General features: G+C 43.7%; 1 protein-coding gene across 7 annotated transcripts in view; it reads left to right on the top strand.

Moving 5' to 3' along the window:
* The window catches only part of LOC139609909 (FERM, ARHGEF and pleckstrin domain-containing protein 1-like), a 52,301-nt gene that overhangs the window by 15,530 nt on the left and 22,075 nt on the right, over window positions 1-14,696 (top strand). For all 7 annotated transcript variants that reach the window (XM_071464958.1, XM_071464962.1, XM_071464961.1 and 4 more), the window contains 4 exons: window positions 10,396-10,500; window positions 11,738-11,780; window positions 11,898-11,976; window positions 14,382-14,479. In XM_071464958.1, the coding sequence (XP_071321059.1) occupies window positions 10,396-10,500; window positions 11,738-11,780; window positions 11,898-11,976; window positions 14,382-14,479 (325 nt within the window). The remainder of the gene's footprint in view (window positions 1-10,395; window positions 10,501-11,737; window positions 11,781-11,897; window positions 11,977-14,381; window positions 14,480-14,696) is intronic.

Consider the following 14,696-nt stretch of genomic DNA (forward strand, 5'->3'; position numbering starts at 1 on the left):
GAGGAACTGTTCTGCATTATGTAATGGTTGGCGTTCACTGTCTCATTCCTGTGGTCGGAGACCTCAGAGAGGGACTTGTGACTGACTTTCCTCTCAGCTACTTCTTCTCTGTCTTTTTCCCTCTGCAGCTGACCCTAAACTTTGACCCCTCCCTCCCCCTCCCCCTGTGGAGCAAAGGAAGAGAGGATTTTCCCATGGGGATGAATAAATATCATACTGTTAAAGGGAAAAAAGGAGTTACAGTATTTACTGTTGCACTCTTTCAACAGAAACATGCAGTTTGTTACTTTGCTTTTAGGGTGGGCGTGTGTACAGGGAGCCACGTGGAAGCATTTAGACCTGCTGAGTTCAAAGACAGGGCCACAGACAGAGCTGCCTCCGAGCAAGGAAGGAGGGAGTGAGGGAACAAGACAGGGAGATTATTACTCTGAGTGGAAGACGGTTGCTGATGGAGAGACAATTACTGAAAGATTGTTTCTGAAAGGGAGCAGGACGGGGGGGAGGAAAGAAATGAAGAGGGCCCCGTGGAGGGAGGAGAAAAAAAGGCATGGTGTTTCACTCACTGTGATAGTGAAAAAGAGAGATTGCAGCATGGGAGGGAGAGAAAGACGCATACAGACACACATCCGTCTCCCACAGAAGCCCTTTGCATTACGCCGGCAGCCAGTGAATGAGCCAACAGTGTCCTCTCTGCCTGGCTGCAGAGGGTTTTTTTTTTTTTCTTGTAATTGCAGTGAATGAGGTCCCCAGTGAGGAGGCTAGTCAAGCCAACAGTGGAAGAGCTGGGCCCCATTTAGGGTAATCACTGTACCTCCGCTTCACTGTGCTACACAAAACCACCATACCAATTCAGCAGCTTTTATGGATTACAAGTATTGGTTTGGAGCCGCCTGCTGTAGCTGCGGAGGTGGGCTTGTGGTGAAATTTTCACTGTTTTTACAAGTTTGTCTTGTCATTCCATCCTCACAAGTGGGATATAAATTATTTCCTGTATTTGAAAGGAGTTGTTGAACTTTGATGCTTAACATCCTACAATAATATCTCAGCCTCCCTGTCACCATAGCAGCTGTTCCAGTGTGGCACTGCAATATCTCAGTGTTGTTGTTTTAAACACAATGGAAACTGAACATCATCTGTTTGCTGGTAGGTTTATCGTCACCACCAGACACCCTGGCAGGTAGCCAGAGCTCATTTGGAGCTCCTGTTGTATTTGACAAATGAATCTGGCTGAGGCTGAAAAATAGAAGCTGCACGGTTGTTGTTGGACCCAGCAGTCCTGTTTTTCCTAATCAGATTATTTTTTTTGAATAATGAGGCTTGACTTTTGATTTCCCCCCTCTTCTACCTGGAAAGTAAAAGTGAATTTGATCGAGAGAGGAATTGAAGGGAGAGCCAAGTGCACTAAGTGTCATTCAAAAAGGAACTAAAATGAACCATTTCCTCTTCGGTGTGAGCTGGACAGACGTATGTGGGGAGAGTTATTAGGTTGTGCAGCTGTCTCCACTCGATATGGTGGAGGAGAACAGTTAGCTTGTGTCAGGGTTTTCCCTTGACATCAGTGATAAAGTCACTGGGAAGGTAGATTGTGTAAGGGGAGGGGGAAGGGTATTTGGTGGCCATTTTTCATGTCAAAACCTCTTTTGACACTCAGCGTTTGTACACTTATCTTACTATTTGAAGCATGAAATGTGAACTGGATTTAAGTAAGTCCTCAACCGGAGAGTCCATCCTCCTTGCTATGGGAACCAGGGCTTTAGATTAGAAAAGAAATGCACAAGTGGGCTTGCTAAGAGTTTAGCAACCAGCTTAAACCCCAAGTGTCAGCTCCAATATCCTAAATGAGATTTCTCCCCTTGCTAAGTGTTAACCATGGCTCCTTATAAAGGAAACGGAGCTGCCTCGCTCAATCTCTGTCGCAGGTCTGGACCAGGCTCTGCAACCTCAGTCCTTTTAATCTTTAAGCCTTTGTTGAGTGAGTGTGTGGGAGCACGCAGCACTATTTTTTCAATAGGTGAAGTGTTTCTAAATCTCTTCCCTTGCTCCCTCCTCGTCTCCGTTTGGATGTTTTCCAGAAGCCCCAGTGGAATTCAATGGCGTCTCCCCTGCCGTGTCCCCTGGTCTCCAGCCGTTCGTTTCTCTGAGAAACTAGCAGAGGAATGCAGGCTGAAATGTGATGTCTGGGAGGAGAAAGTAGTTTTGGTTTTCACCTCTCTCCACCTTCTCTGAGCTGTATTATCACTCTTTTCCCTCGTTCTCTCAGACGTCATGCCTCTCTTCTGTGTCAAGCCATTTCGTCATGCGTCAATCTCATCATTCTTACTGTGTTTAAAGACAACCCCATCATAATTCACTGCTGAAGGGATTGTTCCTTTACATCCCTAAATCAGATTGTGATGAATCACAATCCTCTTTGACTGCAATTGATTTATTTCATTGAAGTCTGATTTGTAGCTTATTAGTGTTGATTGGGAGCATTTGCATGAAGCCGAATGGCTGCAGGGATTGTGAAAGATTAATTTTCAGATGAAAAATCGGTTTATTTATTATGTGTGTGTGTTGATTGACATGCTGTAATGTCAGTGTGAAATCCAGTTTTAATTACATTGAAGATTTTTGGGCTGTGGCATAATTAAAGTGTTGTAAATGATCTGTGTCTCCTCAAAACCACGCACACAACTGTTTACCACAGGCATAGTTTAATTATTCAGTTGTGTGTTTTTTTTTAAAGTTGTAAATCATCTGTTTCAGCAACATGTGCATGGACACACACCATCACACACACAAACAAAAACACTCTGACCTGCCTCTAACGGCTGCTTCTTTGCTGTGAGGTTAACTGAAGGTGAGGAACTTGAAACGTATACACGACGTGATTGGTGCTGTCGAGCTGTTGTCGTTGTATATGCATGGTCAGGAAAATGTGTATCATGTCAGAGGAGGAGCGTGTTTTTCCTGTACGACACTTCAGATGAAAGCTTGTACCTTTCGGTTTAATTTTATCATCCCGGTTCTCGATGGAGCTCCGGAGGCTTTTTGGAAACACAGCAGCCCTCTTGTGAGATTTACAGACCTCATAATTGCACGAGGCGCAGCCCAAACGCGCCCACCGCCATCCTACACAAGACACTAATTGCTTTTTTTTAATGGTACAACATTGTGCTTGTATTCCCCTCTGCTGCTCAATTTAATTGTCTGCCTCAAGTGTGCTGCGAGCCGTAACGTGCATACACACACACACTTAATGTACTGCACACTGAGACACACCATTGTCTTCATAGCAGCCTGTAGGCATTTTCATCGTCCCCCCATCAGGGGTGTTGTCAGTTTGATTTCCCACTGCGCCTCCCTGTCACTGCAGACAATGCTAGCAGGTATTTTGCAAACAAGCTGTTTATTCAACAGTCCAGTTTGGCATATGTGTGTCTGTCTGTGCGTGAAACCAGTCCTTTCCCTTCTGGCCGTGAGGAGGAACTGGCCATGTCGTCTGCCCAGTGGGCTAAGCTGTTTAACCTAATCCGAACGAGAGGGTGTGATTGGTGGATGCTTGAGGAGGGAAGAAGCCTCGCCCAGCTGTCCTGCTGCTCAGCGGTACTTTTTATTTCTCTCTTTTTCCTTGAGGGGAAACTGTGCTGTCCAGACAAGTGGCATCCTGCATCCTGCAGCCTTACACCAGGGTGAAGTCATAAATGTTCATACATGCTCTTCATTTCATTCAGTGGCACAAGTAGTTTTACATGAATGCATCTGTGGCTGAGAGAAAAAAATAAATCCCAGCTGGATCTTCGTCAGATGTTTAAAACTGCGTCCTATTCAGAAGTGCATCACAAAACATTCAAATTAAGAGTTTTTATTGAGCAGCGGGTGTTTTAAAGGGTTTAACAGAGCAGAACTTTAGCCAGTGCTAACAAGCTGTGGGGAAAACGGCACACAGTGCACAGTGAGATAAAGAGCAACAGCAGGGGGGATCTTTGTCATTTGTCGTTTGTAGATGCAAACGCTTTAGGCAGCGTCAAAGAAAGCAGCACCTTTAATTTCTAAAGGTGAAGAACCTGCAGTTTAACATGATGAAACTAAACCAGATTGTCTGCCTCATCCTTTCAGGAAACAGTCCGTGTGTTTATGCTGCTAAACATAACACAGACTCATTATTCTGAGGTAGAAAAATGTTAAGACCTTTGAAGACGACATCTTGAAGCTTCCTCAGAGCGTTAGTGTCACAGTGGAGTTGCTGTAACTCAAGCCGGGTCCTCTGTGTTGATTTTTGGCCGACTGACCTGAAGTTTAGCAACAGGACACAGCATGTTCTCTGGTATGAAGCTCTCATATTTTCATGATAAGTTTGGTCTTATCTTTCCGTCACAGCTCGCTTTTTCATACACTCATTTTTTCTTTTGTGACCTGCATGTCAAGTTGTGGTTGCACACTTTGACAAATTGATACATTTCCTTCAATTTTGAGGCGTTTTTCTTTTCCAGAAAGGTAAATATTCAGGACATTGATGCTAAATCATCCAATGAGGGCCACATATTGAAAGCCATAACATTGCACACTTCTCCCTTCTGCCTGACAAAAAGCTGAGCGGGAAAGATCCCTGCTGGAATTCACAGCAGGGGACTGAGGGAAGAAACTGAGCAGCTTTCAGGTGTTTTTTTTCCTGTCTATTCCCCCGTGGAGAGTTCTTATCATCAGTCTCACCCATCTGGTTTCTATCCCTGCTGACATTAGTCAGAGTGCTGCTCTGGTCTGCTCTGGTCTCTCAAACACCCCCTCACTTGATGCCAGTTTGCTTCAAGACATTTTCTTTTGTTTAATGCTTGTGTGGAATAATGAGTTAACATAACTCAGTCAGTACTGTAAGGTATCTTGATTTTAATTTCCGGAAAGCTCTGTAAATCTTGTTACTTTAGAAATTCCCTTCGCTGAGTCCAGAGTTGACCAGATCAAACCAGTTCAGCAGCCCTGTTTAGAAAAAGTAATCCATCTCAAGCCCAGGTATGAACACTGCAAATGCTATGTCCTTTAACTGTGTTGGATCTCATAGGTCAGTTGCGTCAGTGATGTAGTGGGACTCTGTGTAAACCCTCAGCACCCCAGCACAGATGGTGAGAGTATTTTACTTGGCCATGGACTGCAAGGGAAGATGGGATCTGAAGAAAGGGGGAGTGAAGGAAAATGTTGGATGATAAACAAAATAATGAATAGGTGAAATATATCCATGTAGACTTTTACACGCTAAATGGAGAGCTGAAATGGATTCTGGGAGAACAGGAGAGTGAGATACAGACGTGTCAGTCGTTTACGTGTCTTCATGAACTGCTCTTCTCTAGCATAAAGGGGGATTTGGCCACAGCGAAGCAGTAAAAAAGAAGAGAGGATAAAGAGAAGTCAAGTGAAATATAAGTTGGTTTTCTTAGCCGAAGGCCTCAAGGGTCAAAAAAGAGGCTGGACAGTAGAAAAGAGAGAGCGATTACTTTGATATACTGCATCCCAGTTTAGCCAGGCACTGACCCTGCAGCACGAGAGAGGGAGAGGACTAAACGGAGCAGAGGAGAAGGAGAGGAAGTGTGTGTTTGCTTGTGTGTGTGTGTGTGTTTGTGTTTGTGTTTGTGCTGGCTGACAGCTTTGCAGGGTAACAGTGAGGGTGGGTTTGGCAGAAAGGACAGTCTGATGAGTAAACAGACATGCTGACAGCGTCTCTGACAGGCAAGGGACCAGATGAGAGATGGAGTCCAAAGAAAGAGACATATAAGGGGCGATTTGGTGCATTTAAAATCGATTTGAGCTTTGCTTCTTTTTTCGCTGACACATGCTGCTCCAGCCTTGTTTATTGTCAGTAACAGAAACCAGAAACACTCACAGCGTGGGATCCACCACGATCAACCTGCCAGCTGACCATAATGGATATTTTTATACTTGGTTGTGACACACAGACCCCTAACATGCATTTTGTGTCAGGGCCACCACTATAATTTGAGTCTAGTTTGCTGCAAAGAAGGGCATGAGTCATTTTATGAAAGGTAAACAGAGAGAGGAAGCAGTTGCCACAGCTGCAGACAGGCCTCTCTGCTTTATTGGCTTATTTTTGGTGACTCTCACTGCCTGGAAAAATAACCATCATTCAGCAGCTCTGTACTGTCCCGTCATTTAAAAAAAAAAAAGTGTTGTGTTTTCCTCATTAGCTTTGTCACAAACAAAGTTGGAAAAGATGCAGTGCAAGCAGAAGTGCTGCTGCTTTTTGTTCCCTCTCTCATGTCTGGAGCTATTTGGATGACTCCACTTGTCCTCTCCGAAGTTTTTCTGGCCTCACATGTTTGGACGATGGTTGCCAAGCTTGAAGCCAGATTCCAGCACAGTTCACTCATGGACGCTGGGTTGTTAAGGCTCACTGCAAGACCTGCTAGCCTTCTAATTATCTTTAAAAAAAGGAGAGCCATGTTGGTGTAAGGCCCAAAAGGACAGCTGTGTGAAACTGGACCCTGCTTTTAAGGATGCGACCTTGGCCTTTGCAGGTTGCTTTTACAGTCTGGAGCTGGAGTCAGGAAATTCTGACTTCACCAGTTTTTTTTTTCAGGCTCTTTATTGTGCATCTGCATGTTAGCACACATGCCAGTGAATGTTTCACTGCATGCATATGTAACAGAGAAAGCACTTAATATATCTGGGTCTGCAATGCGTCATTCCACATCTCGATAAGACAATAATCATGCTCCAAAAATCTGTCTCCTGTGTGTAAGTGAGTGTGTGTTTTTGGCAGACTAAGAAAGGCTCATTGATGGAAGCTGCTGAATGAAGGGATTGTGATTTGAACTGAAAGGACCCCAGTCTGGGATCCACGGGGCCCAGTCTGCTCCGTTCAGCTGAAAGATTTCAACACACACATCCACCAGTTATTTTTAGGCTGTCAAACGCTCAAAATGTAAAACTTGTACAGGAGATTTCCCCCGAGGTGCTTTGTCATTAACATCCACACATTCCTCATCCCTATCCCTTCCCCAGTACGTGTGACACCGAGCCTATTTTTATTCTCCTATTTCTTTATAAACAAAACCTATATATATTACATTTGACCTCGTCCTGGTGTCCATTTCCTCTGCTGAAGCTGTTGCCAAGATCAGAGCAGATCATGAGAACAGCCTGGACTGCTCCATTTTAAGTGCCACTTTCCTTCAGCAAGCAGCGCTGCAGCACTGTTTACTGCACGTGGTGACACTGGTGCTGCAGGAGGAGGGAGCAGAAATCTTGGCAGGGACATAAAGGCACAACTACCGATCACATACGTTCAGAAATCGAGTCTGAAAACATTTGGAGGATGCAGTTTGTGCAGCGCGGCGGTTAGTTTAGCTTGACAAACATCAAGGGCCTCTAATCCTCTGCAGAAATGTGACAGATGCATAAAGATGGTTTCAGCCTGACTTTAACCTGAGGGGGAGATGAAGCCTCCTAAAGTCAGGAAATCACATTAGAAGACTGTTATGCGAAGGGGATTAGAAACTAAGTGGTCGGACTGGAAACATAGAGGTGTTTATCTCAGATGGCAGGAAGCTGTGCCTCTTACTGAAAGGCGCTGCTTATCCACTGTAAGGTGTGCACCGTATTTTCACAGAGTTTTCTGCTGGTGGTAAATGATCAGCTCAGAGTGTTTTCTTCCACATCGTCCCACTTCTCTCTCTCGTTTCCTCCCTCTCCACCGAAACTATCAAGTGAAAGTGCAACACTGCTAATTTAAGATAAATCCCCAAAACGCCTCACGAGTTTAAATATAGTTTGTATTTTAGGAACCCACATGTATCCTCTGAGATTGTATTACATATTGCTGTAAGATTTGAAGCCTATAGCTCTGTATTTTCTGTGTTCAGTGGGTTTCTCTGAATCTGACCGCACCTATCGGCTTTAATTCGAGTTCGGCTCCTGCTTTCGTCACTTCCCAGCACTTCTGCTCTCACCTCTTCATTAGGATGCCTTTTCACCCGGTTTAGGTTAAATGTAGCGTTTGATTTTTGCCTCCTGACTGCCAGTTCGCTGTTTTCATTTCATCAGACAGCATCAGGGTTGAGCGTCGGACTGGAGGCTGTCAGGTTCATGCACCTCGCGCACAGCTGTAACAAGATCTGGCAACACCATGCCTTCGTGCAGCCTTTGTTATTATAAGTGTTCTTCATATTGAAAGATTTCCACACCATTCCCCTCTGCATTCCAGTGTCTTACATTACTTAAACGTGATATGGGATCTCTCCCTAATGCATGCACTCAGGCTTTCTTTAGGATTTGCTGATATTGAAGGAAATTGCTTCTGCCTACTTGGAATTCAGCCTCAGTCTCATTAAGTTCTTTTGTATAGGATGACCTGCTGCGACCTGTTTCCAAACATTACACATGTCTTCATCTCTCTTTTTTTTTTTTTTTGGCTCAAATCTCATTCTTATCACTCTATCCCCAACCTTCCACCGTGCTTGTCTCCTTGTTTTCCGTTCCAAATTGTGGTTGTTGGATAAACTTGTTGACAAAACGACGGAGAAATGGGTTTAAAGTTTACAGAAGTGGACGTCTTACTTCACTCTCCTCCCTGCTTTGCACACATGGTGTTTTGCAAGAGTTACTTTGAAAATAAATGTCTAAATTAAAGCACAGATTATCAGCAATCTGTCTGATTATTTTGTCAGATTGTCAGTTTAAGAAACAGAGCAGATCCTTCTGTCAATCTCTGTCACCATACCTCACTATCTGGCTTTTCTTTGTCTCAGGACCCTGCCGTTTTTGTTAATGATGTTTGTTAGTGATGAGTTCTTCTTTGTCTCTTTTAAGCCATGTTGTTCGCGGCTTCTCTTCCAACCTCCTCTTCCCTCTTAACCTCCTTTAAACCAAGATTACCGCTGCCCAGAACTGGATCTCATCCAAACTCCAGAGATCCCTGAGCTCTGTGCATGACAGTGGCGTCTGTGCAGCCAAGCTCGCCGTCTCTGTCATAGATGTCACTCAGATTGATGTTGAGTCAGTGACCAGTGTTTCTAGAGGCCTGGTGTGAGAGTGTGAGTACAGTATGTGGGTGTGTCCCTGCAGACAGTCTGACCACACAGAAACAGATGGGCGCACACACACATACGGTAGCCAGATGGTGACAGACTTGGCTCCCACCTTGGCCTTCGCTGCTCTGATTCCTCTCAGCGCTCTCCTCTCCAGTCTGTGCTTCTGTCGTGAAGTTTCGTCCTCCTTCCTGTTTGTATCCTGCACCAACAGGCACTTTGTCAGTCATTTATAAATGACAACAGGCCAATAAAATAACACATTCTGGTGAAGGACATTTAAACGCTGCTAATAGAGTTCAGTATTTAGCAGCAAGTCATGTGTATAGAGACCTAAATAGCCTGGCACCAGACAAATTACAGGTGTGTGAGAGACCAGCACAGGTTTAGTACTGGGCATAGATGTGGGTACATGACAGCGTATAAAAACATAGGTTTATTTAAGATAAGTAGTAAAACTGTGCATAATTAGTAATGTTGTATATCTGCTGTAATTAAATCTGCATATCTCAACTTTAAGTGTGTAATGTAGCAGAAGCACAGCACGTGCACTTTGGAAATAAGATGTATTTCATGCATGATGCCTCGTACAGCTCTCCGTCTCAGATCTGTGTTTTTGCCTGAACACACGTCTTCATAACTACACATTAACTTGACGAGAGCCTCATCAGACTCACTGAATGTGTAATAGTACGGTGGCTCTCTTCAGAGGCCCTGCAGACTGACAGGGTGGTACCATTTAGCTTGAACCGCCTTGGGGAAAATTGTTGCTGTGCTAATTTTGGGTTTGCTTCCATGTCTGTGTCGGGTCTGGCCTCACTTTTAGTCTTCGTGCTTGTTGATGGAATCAAAGGAATCCCAGATTCTGGAGAGGAGATTGCTTGATGCCTATGCTGATTGCTCGATGCCTCGCTACTGAACGGAGCCAGAGAAAACAATGGTGTACATGCAAACATGCCAGCGCTGGTACAGCTGATACGAGTGATGATACTACACACACACACACACACTTTTCCAGGGCCATCGTGGTTGTTTCTGAACACTCCCAGCTGAGCCTCGGCCTCCAGCCATTCATTAGACCCAAACTTGAGTCCGAGACCTCACATCAGGGTCAAAGGTCAGCAGCTTGTTAAACGAGGGGAGGCTCATTAGAGGAAATGGCAGCAGGATTTTTTTTGGTGTACTTGCCCCCACTCACTTGATGCTACCAGCTTCTTTTTTTTTTAAAGTTCCTTATTGGGTTAAATCACTTCAAAATTATTTTAGAAAAAGACTCCAGATTTCATTATCAGCACTTCCTGTGATGAGATACTGTGTGACACTGTGGCATCTTTATTTTAATCTAATTCTTTCCTCCCCTCTTTTCCTCTCTCAGCAACGATCCCCCGGCAAAGTGCTGTTTGATCTGGTTTGTGTCCATCTCAACCTGACAGAGGGAGACTATTTTGGACTGGAGTACCAGGACCAGCGGAAGATGACGGTAAGACACACACACACACTCAGACACAGTATTTGTTACCGTAGATTATGTTATTCTGCTGGATAATAAAGATATTTTTACTCTTTTTAGTGTAGTGTTTCTTCAGCTTGAAAGCCTTACTGTTAAAATCCAAATAACAAATAGTAATTTCTTTCTTACATTTGCCTGCAGGTACAGCCTGAAGTGCAACTTTAACAGAATAGTTAGCTGTTTGTTTTCTGGTTTTAAGCCACATGACTTACGCAGATCTACAATTAGCATCTGAAATGTTTGTACAGTGCATTCAGAGGATTTTCTTCTCTGTGGCTGGCAAGATCTCCTCCACTTTGCTGAGTGCTTGAAGGAAGGTTCCCCTCTCTCTTTCCCACAAGTTAACTTTAGCTTAAATCACATGGGTGCACACTCTGCACTCAGAGGTTGTAGTAGGTCACGTGTAATGGAAGCTCTTGATGTCGAGAGCCTATCTTTCTTTCATCTACATCTGTGTGTGTGAAAGACATCGCAGCTTTGGCCTGGACTCAGTTTTTCTACTTGTTTCATGAAGCAGCAGCTGGTTGTAATCATTTGCACACTTGGTGTAAATGCCTGGGGGAGTGTCTGCAGTTTGCAGATGCTATTGTCTCCGCTGCTGCTCTGTTTGCTGGTAGAGTCTCCATCAGTGTGTGAAACAGCTGCAGCTCACCCATTCATCTATCAGTGCATACATGCAAATGCCACTTGAAGCTATGCACCAGGTAGATATTGATGGGTGTGTTTGTGTTAGCCAGTGTGAACTTTATAGGTGTAATAAATAAACCAGCTTTAAAATATATTGACATGATGGTTTCATGTGTTTATACCGTTACAACACAACCATTATGCTTCATAAGGAGCTCATGTTGTATTTCCAAGTGTAACAGCTGTTGAATTGATATTATCTTGTGTTTTCGGAAACTTCCTTATTTGGAAATTACTAGGAAATGATGGAGTTGTTGGAAGGATTTGACGTGTGAATGTTATTTAAATATTTTTACACCAACCAAAATAAACTAAAACAGATGATTTTATTATCAAAAATCCTTGGGGTTCATGTACAATTAGGCTTAGACAGTCACAGAATCATCATTTCTCTACATGCAATCCTCCTTATGTACCAAATGGTGAACTACAGTTTTAAACCAGACCACTGCAGCATAGCGAGAAAAGAAACCTCAGTCATCAGTCTTTCATACACTGTAATGGTCTCCTTCCTCCACAGGTGTGGCTGGATCTGCTGAAGCCGACACTGAAACAGATCAGACGTAAGATGCTGTCTCATCTTTCAACCTTCAAACACACGCACAGACACGATCAAGAATGTAATTGTGCCATTTAAAATACGTCACCCTTAACCATATCCCGTTATTTCCCTCCTCCAGGGCCTAAAAACACCATCCTTCGCTTTGTGGTGAAGTTCTTCCCTCCTGACCACACACAGCTGATGGAGGAGCTGACTCGGTAGGTCTTCTCGACACTGAAACCACACCTTTTGTGGAGAAGAACTTCTTAAATTAAAAGACATGCTGCTGTGCTCTTGGTTTTCTGTGTGGCCAGATGGTTCTCGGTCCTTCAGGAGGGTTTTCGAGCACCGTTTATGGTTCACAGCTGCATCTGAACATAGAGCCGAGGCCTTGTCACAATATGTTTGCAGACAGTTTTGTATTTTCTCTTGTTCTTGGTCAGCCACTTGCCATTTGTTACACATTTATATCCACATACCACGACATCTAACAAGTTTTTTTTTCCTTTTCTGAGAAAGTTTAGTGTGTCATCTGGGAACCAGGCTCGTGAAAACATTTGTTGTTCCAAACCAGTTGAAAGGAGACGGATGCCATGACCACTTTTGGGAAACAAGCAGTTTTACTGTAAAACGACTGAATCTTTTTTCCTTTATTTTAATCTCAGACAGCCAGGTTCTTATGGAGAAGCATGTTTTTGGCCTGTTACCACTCAAAGATTATATCACATAGGACAAATGTTCACATTCCCACCTAAAGCCTCAGTTCTACTTGTCTAGAAAGTGTAAATTATCGGCCACCAGTCTGTTCAGACTTGGCTCATCGTGTTTGTGTTTGTCTGAGCTAATTCAGGACTCCTACAGTAAAACACAGTTCTCCATCTCATCATCAAAACATAAACAAGAGAAAGATTTGACCTTCCACATTTTCCCATGGTGCAGTGGTTCCCTCCAGCTGCTCAGCTGGATTTAGTTGAGACAAGAGCGAAGCAGGAAGTGTTCGCTCTGCCTCACATCTGTAAGAGGGTTTCTTGCAAAGAATCCTTAAGGTTTTCATAAAATCACACCTCCACCTCCTTCACACACAAGAGGAGTTCACAGGAAACGATGCAGCGTGTGATCCAGTGTTACTGTGTGTAATTTTATCTCGCTCTCTCCCCTAATGCGGCATCGGAGCTGTATTAAAACAGACAAGATGAGATTGTTGTTTTAATTCTTGACCGACTTCTTCGCTGAAACAATGCGCGTTTGTTTGGCTGCACTGTAAACAGATACACCGGCTCTTCCTGCTGCGTTGTAGCTGCTCAGCCAGTGTTTACAGTGGTATCAAACCACACCTGCTGTTACCACCAGTAACCACAAATATCACCAAAACAACCAGAGCTGAAATCTGAAGTGCTCTGAAGGGTGACTCAACAACAGAATACCATCCTCGGCTCAGCATGCTGTGGATATTTTCCACTGACGTTGATCAGCCTCTCATCTGGGCACTTAATTCCACTGATCTCATATTTTCTGTAGTGTGCCAGCTGACTCCAGCATCAAACAGGAAGTGGGCACACAGCCTTTTTTTTTTCTCCCTTTGTTCTGCTCTCGGAGTGTTTCACTGTTTCCTTTGATGGGCATTGTGTGGACATACAGACGGCCGAACGGTCTGTTTGAAAATATATCGGGCTGTCATTAGCCTTTTATTAAAATGAGACACTGGCAAATGACTGTCGCTCCGATATGATGGAGGTTAGGTGTAATGTAGTTAAACGGGGAGAGATTTTAAAGGCAAATCATTGTATTTTGCTGCTTCTCGTGTTGCTAATAAATTACAATACCACTCAAATGTGAACACGGTGAGTTTGCATTCTCCAAAACAGAGTATGAACTGGTATTTCTTCTTAAATAGTAAGATTGCCTGCCGCTCTGTCTCTGGAGGCTGAAATAAAACAGTATAGAAACTCGCCACAGCCTCATTAACTTTATTAGCGAGGTAATCACACAGTTATATAAAGCTGGAATTGAATATCACATAAAAAGCCGATGTGGGTCATTAATCACACGCTCACACACACATGCCAGTCCACTATTATCCTTATAGAGTAAGTAGGGGGCTGGTGAATCAGCCAAGCTCACAGATTGTATTTGTTCTTTAAAAAATCCTCCAATAAATAAATAAATAAATAAATAAAAATAATATGCATCAGTACGAGTGTATAGCATTGTGCAGCCCTCTCTGCGTTCCTGTGCTGTCTCTGCTGTTTCTCGATTAAAATGCAGCGTCATGACCTGGCAACGCGTACATGGGCGTGTGCGTCATTGTGTGTGTGACTCTGTTAATGAGGTCCAGATCATGTTGTAAAGAGCAGACTGGATAATGATTAACAGAAAAAGGGCATTCTCTCAATTAGTTTGTAGTCGGTAGATGCAATGCAGCAGCAGTGTGTGTCTGTGTGTGGATTAATGCCAAGAGTCTGATGGTAATGGAATTGCTTTTTACATTGTCAGCTGTTAAGTTTATAGAACATGCATTAACCTATTAACCTTTCCTTTTCTGTCTTCCATTTTATACCTCCTTGCTCTCCTCCTTGTCTCCCTCTCACTCCATCTATCTCTCTCCCTCTTTCTCTTCCTCCAGGTACCTGTTTGCCCTCCAGATTAAACGCGACCTTGCCTGTGGTCGTCTCATCTGCAACGACACCAGCGCCGCTCTCATGGTCTCCCACATCATTCAGTGTAAGTGCAACATGTACAGGTACATGTGTGTTACACAGCAGAGGTCTGTCTTAAATGGCATCAGAACAGGCTAAATACATCACAGAAAGCAGCCTTTCTCTTCTTTGTTCCTGCTTTTTAATTCCAGCTCTATGGTGCCAAATATCACGTAGGAATTGTGGCTCCCTCTGTAAATGTCCTGTCCTGTCTGAATGAACCCACCTACGTCTGAATAACA

The sequence above is a fragment of the Trachinotus anak genome, unplaced genomic scaffold, assembly GCF_046630095.1.
Source record: "Trachinotus anak isolate AG129_WGS33_773 ecotype Australia unplaced genomic scaffold, CSIRO_AGI_Tana_v1 ptg000026l, whole genome shotgun sequence".
Classification (NCBI taxonomy): domain Eukaryota; kingdom Metazoa; phylum Chordata; class Actinopteri; order Carangiformes; family Carangidae; genus Trachinotus; species Trachinotus anak.